The 16,933-nt window shown below is 43.9% G+C and overlaps 1 protein-coding gene across 1 annotated transcript in view; it reads left to right on the forward strand.

Annotated features, from left to right (window-relative positions):
• Window positions 1-16,933, forward strand: part of PARP14 (poly(ADP-ribose) polymerase family member 14) — a 133,875-nt gene that overhangs the window by 66,954 nt on the left and 49,988 nt on the right. The window contains 3 exon segments of the mRNA XM_030210876.1: window positions 4,578-6,877; window positions 10,498-10,734; window positions 14,029-14,250. Coding sequence (XP_030066736.1) covers window positions 4,578-6,877; window positions 10,498-10,734; window positions 14,029-14,250 — 2,759 coding nt within the window.

Genomic DNA, 16,933 nt, shown 5'->3' on the forward strand with positions numbered 1-16,933 from the left:
CAGCCTACTGAAGCAAGGTCCGGTGCTCATGGAAGATCCTTGCCCCTTTGTTCTTATGGCTTGGCCATTGAAAGAGCTCGTTGGAGACGAAAAGGTTATTCTGATTCGGTCATTGCTACCTTGCTTCAGACTCTGAAATGCTCTACATCCATGTTAGATGCGAGGGTGTGGAGGACGTTCAAGGGTTGGTGTTCTGAGTGTGGACTTTCTCCCTTCTTTGCTCAGATTGTGCACATCCTAATGTTTCTCCAGGCAGGTCTTCAGAATGGATTGGCTTTGGATTCTCTAAAAATTCAGGTTGTGCCTTTTGCCTGTTTCAGAAGACATCTCTTGCGGCTCACTTGGATATCATTCAGTTCTTGTGGGGAGTGGTCCACTCACAGTATCCCTTTTGTATACTGTGTTCAGAGTGGAACCTTAATTTAGTCCCTTGGGCTCTGCAGAAGTGTTATTTTGAGCTATTCTGGAAGGCTTCTTGAAAGATCTTAAGCTAAAGAAAGCATTCTTGGCTGCTGTTCTGTTGGCACATAGGGTTTTGGAGCTTTAGGCTCTCTTGTCTGGATCCCTTTCTCTGCTTTTTGGAGGTGGCAGTCTCCCTGTGCACAGTTCTTTCCATTTTTTCTTAAAGTGGTATCAGCATTTGATCTCAACCAATGAGGACAAAGAGGCTCAAACCTCTTGATATGCGTACAGTCCTCATGAGATATGTAGAAGTCACAAATGAGTTTTGCAAATCGTATAGACTGTTTTTGTGCTTTTTGGTAAAATAGAGGCTTGTCCTCATGGTTTCCAAGCCCACAATTGCTAGATGGCTGAAGGAGACTATCACGTCAGCTTATTTGCTTATGAGGAAATGGGATCCTCGGGCCTTGCAGACTCATTCTACGAGGTGTACAGTGGGTGCTGACTACCTTACTGTCTCTGGCGGATATTTTGAAGGCTATCTGTTCGATGCTTCATACCTTTGCCAAGCACTACAGGGTGGACATGGTGGGACACTTTGAAGCCAGTTGTGGGGCTTTGATCCTTAGGGCAGCAGTGCCAGGATCTCACCTACTCTAGGGATTGTTTTTATACATCCCACAGGTTCTGGAATAGTGGGAAGCTACATAACGGAAGGAGAAATTAGGTTTTATGTGATAATTTTCTCTCCATTAGACCTTCCCACCATTCCAGAGGCCTGCCCAAGATGTTTAATTGGTGCAAAATAATGGGCCAAATAACCACCGTCACCTTGCAAGGTGCTTCCTGCATATCTCCTGTTCTCTACAAATTGTCTAGAGATTAGAGGTCCGCATGTTTGCTCATTTGGTTAATGTTAGGTTAGCGAGTTGTTTAAGGTTGTTGTGTTTATACTGAGTACTGTCCATACTGCTTGTCTACATCAATACTGAGGAGTTGGACTGGATGCTAAGCGAGATATGTCTGGGCTCAGTTTTCAGTTCTCTATCTCCACCTGCTGGTTGATGGACATAACTATCCCACAGGTTCTGGAATAGTGGAAAGGACAAATGGGGTGAAAAAATAATCAGGTAAGACCTAATTTCTCCATAACTTGTGTACTTCATTGTAACCTACCTTAAGTTATCATAACGTATCATAACATTTGATTTTAAATTCTGCTTGCACCTTTTCAGTTCTAAGCAGAATTATGGAAAAAAAGCCAGAACATTTACTGGGGTATACATAGTAATAGTCATAACAAAACAGTAATCCACTGACAGTATCCAAAAATATACCTATAAACTAGACTGTTAGCACTTGTCTGCAAAACAGTACAATTTTCATTTTCCTTCTGAAGTCTAGATAGTTATAAGAAGCCCGAAGAACTTCCCTTATTTTTTTCATCAATTTAGTTGCTTGGAAAGCAGAGATTCAGAGATTTTTTTTTTGCTCTTAATAGAAGGATTAAACATACTTTCTCTGTGTGGTCTAGAAGAATTAGTAAATAGAAAGTGTTTGTACAAGAATACGAAAAACGTTTGCAGCAAAGTGTAAAATGGAGAAATACTATTATATTTCCTAAGTGAATAAATTAAACGAACTGCATTGTTTTGAATCATTTGCAGTCTTTTCCTTAATTGCTTGGAACAACCCAGATAAAAAAATATTACAATAATCTAGTTGAGCTAGAACTAAAGTTTGTGTTAATTATATAAATGTTCTGATGTAAAAAATGTACGTATTCTCCGAAGCTTTCCCATCATGCTTTCCTAGTCAAATAACTGATCTGGGAGTCAAAAGCTAAAGTTTGATCAGTAAATACTCTCAGAATCTTAATTGCTGATGAAAGTTTTTAGTTATGCTGATCAATTGTAAATGATTAGAATCTGAATTGTCCTCAATCAAAAGAAACTTTGTTTTTTCATTATTTAATTTTATTCATGCCTTAACATCTACTTTTCAATTAGCGAAATATAGTTCTGAATGACTGGTAACCTATCGTACAATGAGGAGTGAAGAGGAATCAGAACAGTGCTATCAGTGTAGCTGCAATTAAAGAAATTATCACCCAGTTCCAGTTCATTTACCAAAGAGTGTAAAAATATATTAAATAATATTGGAGACAGGTGCGACCCCTGTGGAACTCCACCTGGGTTTTGCTAGGGTTTAGAAAATTCATTATTCATTTTAACTTTTTATATGATCTACTAGTAAAAGAGGCTCGTTTCTGAGCAAATGAAACGGGTGCTAGCAAGGTTTTCGTCGCCAACACCCCCCCCTTCCTCCCTCCCTGGCCAACCCCTTCGTCGTTCTGCCATTGCTCCGCCCCCAACGTCATGACCTTTGACGCGAGGGTGGGGCCCGGAGCGATTTCCCACCCCCGCCTCCCTCCCTGCCAACCCCTTTGTTGTTCTGCCATTGCTCCGCCCTCGAGGGCGGGGCCCGGAGCAATTTTTGGTGGCTTCACCACCACGAACCTTCGAACCTTTTTGAAGGAAGTCAGGGCTTGGCTTCACTGACGTCAGTGTCCTCAGAACGTTGAGGGTGAGTTTTATTATAGTAGATGTGCCAGAAACCCCTGCAACCAAGTAAGAACTTGTCCTGAAATCCCTTTATCCTCCAAATCTGTAAAAGCATTATGTAATCCACCAAGTCAGTTGCGCTTGAAAGATCAAATTAGAGAATAGGCAATCTTTTACCTTCACTCAGAGCTAGCCTAGCAGAGTTTAATAAAGAGGCAAGAACAGTTTCCGTGCTGTGAGTAAAATAAAGAAGATTATGAGTTTACAAATTTGATAATTTTTAAGTAACTGGTCCCTGTAACAATTTGGCAAATAGAGGTATTGAAGCCACAGGACTATAATTCAAAGTAGATTGACTACAGTTTTTATTATTCTTCTGTATAGGAGTAATAATAATATCTACTAGGTTCGAAGGAAAGTGACCTGATACTAGAGAATACTGTAGCCATGCTAGTAATAAATTTTAAAATTTCAGAGAAGCTGGCTTCATTATATATGATGGACAAGGAATCAAGTTGACAATAAAGGAAATTGTCAACTAGGAAGTGTAAAATCTGTCCAGGCTCATCTACTAGAATAACCTCATTGCAGCATGATGGACCATCGTCAGCAAGGACTAAGGGAATCTAATGCTATGTAAGGAGGGTGAGCAGAGGTATGACCTTGTGGAGGGCCAAGTTTAGGGTAAAGGAGCTGATGAGTGCAAGGATACAAGGGGGAGAAGAGAAAGGCTGGAGATAAGGGGCTTCAGCACCCCAGTTAGAAAATTGTTCCAGTTCTATTCTACATTATTTCCACACTGATATGTTTTTGTTGTACTGTTTTTTTTTTTTTTGTACTGTTACTTTTACCTTGGGGCGTCTTGAGTTCTCCGTCTTTTGGCGGATTTCTTATGACATACAGCAGGACACTCAGAAGAGTACAGCTTTCTTTAAACTCTAGTAGCTGATTAAAATGTTTGTTCAGGCTAATGTACCAGTCCATCCAGTACTGCTGTTCTGCCAGTGGCACCTGATTCCCTCGCCAACTGCAGATACTTAAAAACATGAAAAAAAATCAAACCTATTTCGATATCGTTATCTAAATTAATTGATCTGCTTATATCAGGAAGTATTTTTTCACGGAGAGGGTGGTGGACGCTTGGAATGCCCTCCCGCGGGAGGTGGTGGAGATGAAAACGGTAACGGAGTTCAAACATGCGTGGGATATGCATAGAGGAATCCTGTGCAGAAGGAATGGATCCTCAGAAGCTTAGCTGAAATTGGGTGGCGGAGCAGTTGGGGGGAAGAGGGGGTGGTGGTTGGGAGGCAAGGATAGGGGAGGGCAGACTTATACGGTCTGTACCAGAGCCGATGATGGGAGGCGGGACTGGTGGTTGGGAGGCGGGAAATACTACTGGGCAGACTTATATGGTCTGTGCCCTGAAAAGGACAGGTACAAATTCAAGGTAAGGTATACACATATGAGTTTGTCTTGGGCAGACTGGATGGACCATGCAGGTCTTTTTCTGCCGTCATCTACTATGTTACTATGTATGTTACTATGTTACTATGTTATTGTTTTGTAATGGCTAATGCTTTCTGATGAATATATTGTTTGCTTGATTTTTAGCTGTAAGCGCTGTATTGTCAACGGAACATTTCCTGAAGAAGATAAGAGTCTCTGTCTATCCATTCTACAGCTCCTTGGGCACAGCTTTATATGGGAAAGAAAGGCCAGTTGTAAATGTGCCTGATCCCCTTTCTTTAGATATAGACCCTTATGTGTGGCAATATATTCAAAAAAATAGACTAATCCAGGAAATAAATAAGAAGATGGCAGATTGGAACTGTGAGTTAAAATGGCCTGAACCCAACTGTGCACATGCAGTAATTCAACTCTGCCCCTCACGCTCCCTGTCTAAACAGAGAAGCCACATGGCCAAGCTTGTCCGGACATGGCCTGATCAAGTTGGCACACAGTTCTTATCTATTATGTCGAAGTACAGTTCCATTGAATATAAGGTGAATTCAGCCGTGTGGGGAGCTGTGAAAGAAAAGGTGAAGAATGCCATAAGTGTAGGAATTTTGATCGTTCTTGAGATCGACAATGGGAAGGTTGTGTTTGCTGGTTTTGTAGAAGATATTGAAAGATCTAAACAGAAAGTCACCGAATTGATAGAAAATGCCACCAAGGAAATTGATCGAGAAAGTCAGAGTAGCAAAATGCTAATGTCTCTTGGCAGAGCAACGTATGCAATTTTACACAATGAGGATTTGGAAGAGAATCTTCATGCCTTCTTCCCAGATCTGAAGATATCTTATGATGCTCCTTCTAGGAAAATTTGCCTTTATGGCCTACCAGCAGAAGTGTTTGGTGCCAAATGTGAAATACTGGAAAAGAAACAGAATTTTGTACAGAAAACGATTGATCTTAATTCTCATATCGTCCAATTTCTCCGGCAAGTAGATAACGAAGAGTTCTCATGTTCCCTGTTTATAAATAATACAATCTATGTCGTCTATAAGATTTTGGGGGAGAGCGTTGTGCTAACGGGAAACTCTCATGATGTTTTTTTCACTGCAGAAAAAAAACTGAAAGAAAGCGTCATTTGTAAATTCATTGATATAGAGGGCAGTACAGCCACCCAAAAGGAGGAGTGGAAAGACCTCACCAGCCAATTGATGAAAACATTTAACTCTGCCACCAAAACTGTAATAATTGAATATGCTTCCAAATCACTGAAGCAAGTAGTTGTTGTTGGCTGTTGTGAGGCAGTAAATAAAGTTTATCAACAGGCATCTGACTTCATAGAGAAAAACACTGTAATAGAGAAAACCATCCCAACTAAGTCCCAAGCTGTTGTACTGTTTATGAAGGATGAAAAAGCACATCTCTGGACTGCAACCACGAAAGATGTGAAAACTGTTTTCGACACGCGGAACGGGCGGAAGCATATTACCCTTTGTGGGCCAAGAGTGGATGTGCTAGATATAGCCCGTAGAGTCCAAATGATTCTAGCTTCCTTGCACACTGATACACTGGTTATTGACAAACCAGGAGCTAAGAAGTTTTTCCTGTCAGCAGAAGATATTTACATTCCTGCTGCAAGAAAAAAATTTAACTGTTTGCTAAGGCTGCAGAGAGATGGGGAAGAATTTGGAAATGATGCTGATGAAGATGAGGAGGCTATGAATCATGGACAACCTTGCTGTAAAGCTCAGCTGCCTGGAGGAGTTGAGGTAGCCGTCTACAAAGGTGACCTGGGCAAGCACCAGGTTGATGTTGTAGTTAACGCATCAAATGAAGACCTGAAGCATATTGGAGGCCTTGCTGCAGCACTCTTACAAGCTGCAGGCCCAGAGTTACAAAAGGATTGTGACCAGATTGTTCAAAGTCAAGGGAAGTTAAAGCCTGGTGATGCTGTAATTACAGAAGCTGGAAATCTGGCCTGTAAACAGGTGATTCATGCTGTTGGCCCAAGGTGGTCTGATTTTCCACCTGCACAGTGTGAAATCCTATTAAGTAAGGTGGTTGAAAAAAGCCTGCAACTGGCAGAGCTGTATAACCTCCGGTCTATAGCCATCCCTGCAATAAGTTCTGGGGTTTTTGGATTTCCTTTGAACCGGTGCGTGGAGACAATTCTAACATCAATCAAGGAGTACATGGGAGGCTATAAAGGAGAGGGTGTCTTGCAGCAAATACATCTTGTAGACAACAGTGAGAAAACAATTCAAGCTTTTAAGACTGCTCTGCAGATGGTATTTAAACAGGAGGTACAGCAGAACATTGTACTGAATAAACCACAACCAAAACCTCGGAGCATCAGAGGAGGCCGGGACCGTGCCGAAAGCAGAAAGTGTCTTCAGCAAATGAAAACAAAAGAAGGTTTAAGCGTCATGTTGGTCCAGGGAAGCATCCAAGATGCAGAAGTAGGTATTTTCATGTTATTTATTTATTGGGATTTATTGAGTGCTACCTGATTTAAGGTGAAGGAAGAGGATGGGATTTGATATACTGGCTTTCTGTGGTTACGATCAAAGTGGTTTATATATTATATTCAGGTAAAATTTTGTACCTGGGGTGATGGAGGGTTAAGTGACTTGCCCAGAGTCGCAATAAGCTGCAGTGAGGATCAAACCCAGTTCCCCTGGTTCTCAGGCCATGCACTAACCATTAGGTTATTCCTCTACTCCAGTTTAATTTACTGTTGAAGGTAAAGCATGGGTTAGTTGTGAAAAATGGCTCCCCCCAAAAATTACATGGGGCATACTTTGTAAGAGGGCACCTAATTTAAGAGAACAAGTAGGCTCTTATTTGATAATGATACAGGCCCTTATTTATCTTTATAAAATACCAGTATGTCAGAAGTGAAGCCTCCTTGCAGGCACGGATATTTACACCTGCTCTCGAAGTGGTGTAAATGTCTGTGCATAGATTTAACATAGTTTATAATCTACTTGTATGCTTGTGAACACCGCTCCTGTGTACGTCTACTGGCAAAGTATGCACCATCATGTCATGGTGCCCTCTTATAAAATAAGGCCACACCTGTATGTATGCACAGAGGCGGAGTATGGGCAGGCGTAATGTCGACATCTTGAATGTAGATGTTGGGTTTGCACTAATATTTTATAAAGTCACACTGGTGCCCCTCAATTAATAAAACTGTGTCAAAATAGGCACCTTTCTGCTCAACTAACCTAAGCTTCCTGTTATCAAATTAATCTCACTCCAAAAGAGTTGGCCTACTCTGTGTGTAGGCATTTCTAGGGGTGTAGTTGTGATGTGTGTGCAATACACTTGTACATACAGACGTTTGCACCTTCCGAGCAGGTTATAAATTTCTACACTTCTGGGGTCTCTTGCCTTGGTTAAAATATCTACTGTTGAATTTTGGTAGGCTACCTGTCATAAAATTAGCTCCCAAACAGCGTATTCAGATGTGTAGAGATTAGCAAATGTTTTTTTCCAAAATTGTTTAAGGATTTTTAAATAACAGGAAACTGGAAAACAACAACCCCGAAATCTCAGACAAGCCAGATGACATACCATCACCCTTTGGTACAATGCAGTAATTCCCCCAAGAGATAATAGAACTGCATTTAAGATAGCAAAGGAACCATGCAACCAAGAAACAAACATACGCGTACACAGACCAAGACAGAAAAGAGTTTTGTTTAAAAAAAAAAAAAAAAAAACAAAAGAAGAAAAAAAACCCACACACCTTAGTACATCAAATAAAATAAAAATAAAAGCAGATAAAAGTAAATTACAGTCACAACTACAACCTGCAAAAGGCACCGCTGTTCCCACTACTTGGGGATTCGGCAAGTTAGAACCAAAGGCAAGGCCAAAAAAATGGGTCTTCAGTAATGCCTTGAACGGAGGAAAAGAAAATTCTGGTCATAGGGAAGGGGGGAGGTCATTCCAGAGTTTTGGGGCTAAAAAGAAGCTGAGTTCCTAGTAGATTTGTAATGGACTAGTTTAGGGCAGGGGAGGACAAGCCAGTGAGAGTCAAGGGGACGCAAGGAACAGGCAGAGGCGTAGAGAATAATAACTAGGCCAGATAGGATGGGACCCCTAAATGAAGTGTTTAATGTACAATGCAAAGAGCCTTAAGCCAGGAGCGGAACTTAACCGACAATCAATGTAATCTAGACATGAGGGTTTTAACAGAATCAAATTTTGCAAGCTTTACAGATGTGTTCTGGGTCTAATAACTAAGTTGATGCATGCAAACTAATATCATGCATATTCATGAGGGATAGTCTGAAAACTAAGATCTGGGTTAAGAACTATTATTTCAGTGCTTTGCTCCCATGGGGCATATTTCAGTCTGATTATATGTCAGTGGTATTCACTCGTAGTCCTTAAGTGTCACAAAATGCTTAGGGTTTCAGGTTATAGATTTTCGTACGTACAACCTTCATTGAATACAAGCCTGTCTCGTTCATATTTATTATTTCATACCAAGTAACTACCAAATTATTATCTATCCCAGGGCGAACTGCTAACAGATAACGGGAACAATGGCGCCACTGCACTCCAAAATGCTGTGCATGCGCATTACTTACTTCCTTTCCTTGTTGAACCCGGGTAGATAGTGACCAAGAACGTAATCCAATAAATTCAGGTATGAGATTGAAAAACACTAAATTTTAAGTTATGCTGTAAAAGGATTATGTAGGAGAGGGCTTTCTTATAATGTTGATATGCACTTTTAGTTAAACCCTGTAGGTGCACATAGTGAAACACAGACCTGTGTAGGGTTTGATGACGCTACAAGTGGGGTGAAATACTTGTGCTGAATGCAGAGACAGAGAGTGACGGAACGAACTTCATTGTTGTTTGTTGACGAAACCTTTGACAATGGACAGTTTTTATTGAAGGTTCAAGAAATTTTCGACCAGTCCTATGGGGTCTATAACTATCGGAAGAGTTAGACTGGTGGGACGTTAAGTGTTGAATATAAGATGGAAGGTGTAAGACTGCTCTAAAACAATAACATATTGAAGAATTACAGTTCTGTTGGAAGTATTTGTGTAATACTTGCATAATATCATCAATATGAGTTGTTAAAGAAATTAGATATGAGGGGAAAACAGTAGGAAATTGAATGTGCTCACATAGGATGATAATAAAGAGCGATGTTGGTATGTATGAATCATGGGCATAGCCAGACCTCGGCGGGAGGGGGGGTCCAGAGCCCGAGGTGGGGGTTACAGTTTAGCCCACCTCCCCTTCTGCTGCCCCCGCCACTTTGGAACCCCACCGACGACCACCGCCGCTGCCGACTCTGCCCCGCCACCGCCAGGTACCTTTTCTGGCGGGGGTCCCCAGCCCCTGCCAGCTGATGTCTTCTTCAGCACCAGTCAACTCTGGCGCCTTCGCTGTCGATCTGTTTCTAACTCCTGACGTCCTGCGTGCACCTCCTCTATGTAGTCCCATGCAGGATGTGCATGCAGGACGGCAGAAGTCAGAAACAGATCATCAGCGAAGGCGCCAGAGTCGACCGGCGCAGAAGAAGACTGGCTGGCGGTGGTTGGGGACCCCTGCCAGCAAACGTACCTGGCTGTGACGGGGGAGGGTCGGCGGCGGGAGAGGGGTCCAAAGTGGCGGGGGGGGGGGGGGGTCGGCGGCTGGGGGGGGGTCAAAAGTAGAGGGGGCCAGGGCTTAATCTGTGGGGGCCCACTCCGCTGTGGCCCCACAAAGCTACGCCCCTGGTATAAATATGGGTGTAGGTTTAATGTTAAGTAAGTGATTGGTTTTCATAAACAGTTTTATGTTTTGTAATTTTCAATAAGGAGGATAAAGTTCAATAGATAATAATTTGGTAGTTACTTGGTATGAATTGATTACAGATTGTAACTACAGTGGAAAAGAGAGATACTCAGTAGATTAGATTGTATGCATATTTACTAGGGACATCCTGAAAACCTGACCTGTTTTTGTGGCATTTGAGGACCGGGAGTGAATACCACTGCTTTAGGTAAAAGTTCTTTTTGCATGCTTGACTAAACATGTGGCTTAATTTTGACTGAACTTTCAGACGGATGTCATTGTGAATAGCATCAGTACAGACCTGATGCTTGACAAAGGAGCAGTCTCTCAAGCCTTACTGGAAAAGGCTGGTCCAGCACTCCAGCAGCTACTGGAAGACCACTGCCGAGGGCTAAAGATTACCGAGGGGTCTTTGTTCGTAACCAATGGATGCAATTTGAATTGCAAGAAAGTTTATCATGTCACTTCTCCAGGATGGGGAAGGGGAAAGGGGACATCAGAGAAGGTAACATTTATTTATATTATCTGTCCTGATGGTTCTTTCTTCAGACCTCATGCTGTTCTTGGTCAATAATTAGATACTTTAAAGGGTGGCAGTCAGTGGGTAATGGGGGGGGGAGGTAGGGAATGTAGATGGTAGGGTTTCACTGTTCCTTATTCATGTTTGTAAACGCCTTTTTAGCAATATGTAAGCCACATTGAACCTGCCATATGGTGGGAAAATGTGGGATACAAATGCAATCTCTCTATATAAAAGGCAACACCAACGTTCTATGAAGCCTCCAGCCGGAAGTGTGAAGGGGGCGAGATATCCGGTTTCCCTATGAGTGTCTGCCCCGCCCTCTCTGTAACACAGTCAGTGAAGGAAAACAGCAGAGCACGAAATCAAATCGCTGGCTCTGTAACAGTGAAGGACTCAGAGGGGGGAGGGGAGAGAGGCCAGAGGGCAGGGACACACACACTCCCACATGCACACAGAAGAAAACCTTGCTAGCCCCCCCCCCCCGTTTCATTTGCATCAGAAACAGGGCTTTTTTACTGAAGGACTCAGAGGGGGGAGGGGAGAGAGGCCAGAGGGCAGGGTCACACACACTCCCACATGCACACAGAAGAAAACATTGCTAGCCCCCGTTTCATTTGCATCAGAAACGGGGCTTTTTTACTAGTAAATAAATAAATGTTTGCAGCATTACTAAACTGAAGCCATAATTTTTTTTTCTTCCAATGCAGGACAAGGAAAAACAAATTCAGTGGTGGTGGTTCTTTAGGGGAGAAGTTACTAAGCTATGGGAACATAATGGCATTTTACCGCTGCTTCATGTACTGCGGGAGTCACTAAACTGTGGTAGCTCAGTGCCACAGGTTAGTGACTCTCATTGCAAATGAATAATACAAATTGTAGTCAACCTCACAAGCTGCATTATTCAGCTACTGGGTGCCATCTTAAAGGACGAGTAGCACAAAGCTGAATAGGATCCCCCTGTGCCCTTCTCCCTGAAGACTCCTACCCTCCCCAGAGGCCCCCCCTGGTTTCTAAGAGATGCAGGACAGCCCCTTAGTTGCTCCTGTTTGTTCTAGTGCCAGGTTCAAAATAGCGCTGGCTGGTCCTAGGTTTGATGCCTATCCGGATAGCTACGGGTAGATTGAAGTATTTAGGCATACAGCTGGAACTGGATTTTCAGCTAATGTATCAACTTAATGTACGTGACAAGTTGGAGATGGTCAAAACATGTTTGTTTGTTTTTTTTTTGGGGGGGGGGGGGGGGGGGCTCAAAGGAGGGAACACTGTTCAGCTGTGTGCTGCTCCAACCCCTTTAAGATGGTGTTGGTGGCCAGTGCTCCCAGATTGGAAAAATTACGTCAGCTCTGAGCTGGCATTAATTTTCCATGAAGTTCAATGCAAGCTGTGTTATTTCAATTGCATAATAAAGTGCATGCATTTGCGTAGCCTGTGGTGACATATACTAATGTACACTGCAGTGAAATAAAGCACAATTTTGCTATTTAACACTAGTAAAAAAAAAAAGGCCCGTTTCTGACACAAATGAAATGGGCGCTAGCAAGGTTTTCCTCGGAGTGTGTGTGAGAGAGAGAGAGAGAGTGAATGTGCGAGTGTGTGTGTGTGACAGAGAGAGAGTGAGACTGGGTGCGAGTGTCTGTGAGAGAGAGAGTGTGTGCCAGGGCCCCCCCTCCCAGTTCTAAGGCCCCCCTCCCTCCCGCCCTCCGAGTTCCAGGGTTGTTGTCCCCGTCCCTCCCTCCGAGTTCCAGGGTCGTCCCCTCCCTGCCTCCGAGTTTCAGGGTCCCCTCCCTCCCCTGCATTATGCTCTCTCCCCTGCATTCATCTATATGCAGGCAACATCCTCTGTGCCCTGGCCCCTCCATCCATCCATTCATGTGCAGCATCTCTCCCCTGCCCCCTCCACCTCCCTCCGAGTTCCAGTGTCCCCGTCCCAGTTCCAGGGTCCTATGGTACTGGGAGGGAGGGGGGACGGAGAACGTTGGAGGAGTGACGTCAGCAGGTGGTTACAATCCCAGTGACACACATTGGAACGTTGGAGTAGAACGTTGGAGGAGTGATGTCAGCAGGTGGTTACAATCCCAGTGAGACATATTGGAACGTTGGAGGAGCAAATTATTATATTAGATGGGTTAAGGGGCAAAGATTGAACGTTATTCTCTTATTGCACTTGAATGTTTCTACCTTCTTTTTATTTTTTTGGCATTTATGTAGAGTGCCTTAAATCAGGGCACTTTATAACACATTTCATTCCGGTGGGTACTCAGCTTGTCTAGAGTCATAATGGGTAATGGTGGTAGAAGCAGAATTATTCTAACCACCGAGCCCCCTGATTTTTACCCTTCCTACATCGTTTGCATTTTAATTTGTACCAACTTTTTTTAGGGAATTTTTTTTTTCTGTGTATTTGATCTTCTTTCTCTCTCTCTGTCTCTCGTTGCTATTCGTGACGAGCACACGGTGCAGGAGGTAAGTAAAATAGGGTTCTTTTATGCTACCTGAGCACAGGGGCGTATCTGAAGTTCAACGGTAGGGGGGGGCCAGAGCCGAGGTGAGGGGGCACATTTTAGCCCCCCCCCCCCCCCGGCTGAAGATGATGACGACACCACCACCACCTCCAATTACTTTAACTCCCCCCCCCCCCCCCCGCCGTCACGCCTCACCTCCCTTCGCTGGCGGGGGACCCCAACCTCCGCCAGCCAAAGTCTCCTTCCTTCGTTTGGGTTTGGTTTCTGACGTCCTGCACACACGTACAACGTGCAGGATGTCAGACTCACAGAAACAGAACTTGTTTCTGTGAGTCTGACGTCCTGCACGTTGTACGTGCATGCAGGATGTCAGAAACCAAATCCGAAGGAAGGAGACTTCGGCTGGCGGGGGTTGGGGTCCCCCGCCAGCAAAGGGAGGCGAGGCGCAACAGCGGAGTGACGGTGGGAGGAGGGGGGGTTGAGAGGGTCGTCGGTAAGGGGGTCCAGGGGCAAATCTACGGGGGCCAGGCCCCTGGGGCCCCATAGCAGATACACCCCTGCCTGAGCATCACTTGACCTGGAGTGAGGTCAGCAGCTTGTCTGATAACAAACCAAGAAAAGTAATAGTAGTAGCTTTATTTTGGAAGGAATGGGGGGTGTGGCAGCGATGTCATAATATCCCCGTAGTACGGTTAAGCAAGGTCCAAGAGAACTTGGCTTAGTTTTCCTCTTTCTGTTTTGAATTTGTAGACCTTAGACTGATCGTATAGTTCCTCAGGATAAACCTACACATGTACAACTGTATGTTTTACAGGTGTTAAGTGACATCATAAAAGACTGTCTGAACACTGCTGAGAAGTCGGGGCTCAGTTCCATCACGTTCCCGGCAATCGGAACAGGGAATTTAGGCTTCCCAAGGCCTCTTGTTGCCAGCATTGTATTTGATCGAATATTTAAGTTCAGTAGTAAGATGGATTTAAGGAACCTGCAGGAGGTTCACATTCTGCTTCATTCAGCTGATACTGAGAGCATTAAGGTAATGTGACATTTTACATTTTGTTCTCTGTTATAGATATTACATTAACTTTTTAAGTTTTTCCAGGCATTTATTTTCCTTTAAGGAACAGCATATTTTCTTTAGTTCTGTAGTTAGTCCTACATTCTGTTTTCCTGGGGTTTTTTTTAAAGCAAGTTTAATTCCATAAGTGAGAGAAGAACAAAATTACAAAAGGATGGAACAAAAAACCCAAAACAGATTATCTATTACAATGGATCTGTCCCTTTTAAAATATAAAAAGAATTCAGAGCATGTTCCTTATGTGCAAGTCTCTATTGTCACAGACATTAACTGTTGTGCTAAGGAATACATCAACATTGATAATCAACAGTCAAATATCCAGCATTGTTAGAGTATTCAAAAAGGGAGACCAAAGTTAAACCAATTTATTTGCTTTATATCCCCTAGATTCAGTGGAAAGCCTCCCCTTCCACAAATGTTCGTGCATCTGATTGTGCCATTGCATGAGAGTTGGGGGCATATTCTGGATCCACTGAAACTATATACGGTGCTTCGCCAGTAGAGAAGCATTATGTAGAAACGGGGTGAACACCCCAGTACCTTCTGTAATGTCTTCCATGATATCCAATAAACTTCCCTGCAGAGTAGCCTTCCAGTGGCGGATTAAATGCCTCCAGATTCCTGGACAGTCCCAGTCGCAATGCTTGTATGTAGCGTCTGCCATGCCATATTTAAGAGATTTTTCCATTTGTGGAAAAGCCCATTTCCATTACGTAATTTCCCACTATTACAGAACCTGTGGGATAGTTGTGTCCATCAGCAGGTGGAGATAGAGAACCGAGCTGAGATATCTCTCGGCATCCAGTACAGCTCTTTAGTACTTTCTATCTCCAGCAGGTAGATGGACCCACTTTTAATCACTGGTCCAGTTAGTCAACTGGTCCTCAGTTGAGCTTTGCAGGTATCTTGTCTGCAGAGTCATATTTGGAGGGCTTCAGATCCCTGTCTCTGGTGCCCCATGAATTTACTTCTTCCCTCCCTTCATCTCTCCCCTGTTTCCTGCGGAACTCTCCTTTTCCAGCACAACAACCTTAAAAAAAATTTTTTTAAAGGGAGAAGAAAAGAGATTTACTGGAGAGCATAGGACAGAGTATTAATCCCTTTCTTATCCGAAAAGACTTTTGGAGACTGTGAGCTTGTTGGATGCAACCGGCAGTGGTAAGTCGAACTATGAGCTTGGGGTGAGCAGCTGACAGTGTAAGTCCGACAAAAGTTTGACTCTGAACCACTTGGAAAGCTTCAAGTTCTACTTGGTGCAGAGGAGGGGATCCCCCTGACTTGCTGCTTGAGACCGCGTTGTGCTGCACTTGTGATGGTCATGATGAATGGTGACTGCTGTGGAGGCAGTTAAGCGGTGTTCCTGTTGTGAGACCTGTTGGTCGGCATCGGGGCATTGTAGTGTGTACAAGCCAAGAATCCTGCGGGAAATGGAGCAAATGGTTGGCGGTAGCACGTCTTCAGATTTGGCGCAGCATCCAAATATGCTGAGGATTTTGGGCTCTCTAGCAGGTATGGTGCGCAATTTGATGCAGGAGAGCATGAAAACGGGTGCCATTTTGTTGAGGCCGACTGTCAGTGGGTGTTACGTCTGGGAGTCAGTCCAAAGTCTGGGCAGGCAGCAATACAGCAGAGTAGTCAGGAGTCAGTCCAAAGTCTGGGCAGGCAGCAATACAGCAGAGTAGTCAGAAAACAATCCAAGGGTCAAAACACAGGATCATAAGCTAACCGGCAGTAGAACACAGACGAGGACCGTGACCTCTACAGTAATAGAAGCCGAAGCATGGAAGGACTGGTGGCAGGGCTTTAAATAGTGCAGGAATTAGGCTCAAACATGTGCAGCTGTTCCAAGATGGCTGCCTCCATCAGAGGGAGATGTCTTGCGCCCAAATATGGGCTTCCTTCCTGAAGCCACCCAACTCCAAGATGGCTGCCACAACCTAAGATGCCCATCTCCAAGATGGCTGCCCTGTCCTGGAGATGCCTAAATCCAAGATGGCCGCCACATCCGCGAATGCCCATACCCTGCGCAAGCAGGGTGTACACCTGGAGGCGTGTAACAGTGGGGAACAGTCTCTGTCTGATCACACGCAGAGCCATTTTACAGCTTCAGGGCCTGATGGAGCATTCAACTGCATCAGGATATTTGTTTTCTTCGGAGTTTATAATGCTTTTACACCAGGTCTATTTACTGAAGCAGGGACATTCAGAGTTGCTGCAAGGTGCTTCAGTTTCTTACTTCGTTACCCCTCCAGCTCCTAAGAGATCCCGTTTAGACTTCCAGGAGTGAGCAGATGAGGCTATTTCTGCTTCTCCCTCCTTATTTGATGTGGCCTCAGTCTGTTCAGAAAAGGTTGTTTCATAAAGCGAAGCTTTCAGCTTCATTGTCAGGAGTTCCGTTTTCGCATCTTTGTTGATCATGAAGGGGCTTAGAGGTCCTTCTAAGGCCTTCCTGATACATCTCAACCAATCTATGGTTCTTCAGTCCTTTCGCACTGAGGATGAGGAGGCTCAATATTCTTACTTGAAGCTTCTCGTTGTGCATGGGGTCCTCCTTAGATATCTGGAAGTCACAAATAGAGTTTTGCAAATTGGAACAGACTGTACTGTTTGGTAAACAGAGGCTTGGCCTTATGGTTTTCAA

The sequence above is a fragment of the Microcaecilia unicolor genome, chromosome 7, assembly GCF_901765095.1.
Source record: "Microcaecilia unicolor chromosome 7, aMicUni1.1, whole genome shotgun sequence".
Classification (NCBI taxonomy): Eukaryota; Metazoa; Chordata; class Amphibia; order Gymnophiona; family Siphonopidae; genus Microcaecilia; species Microcaecilia unicolor.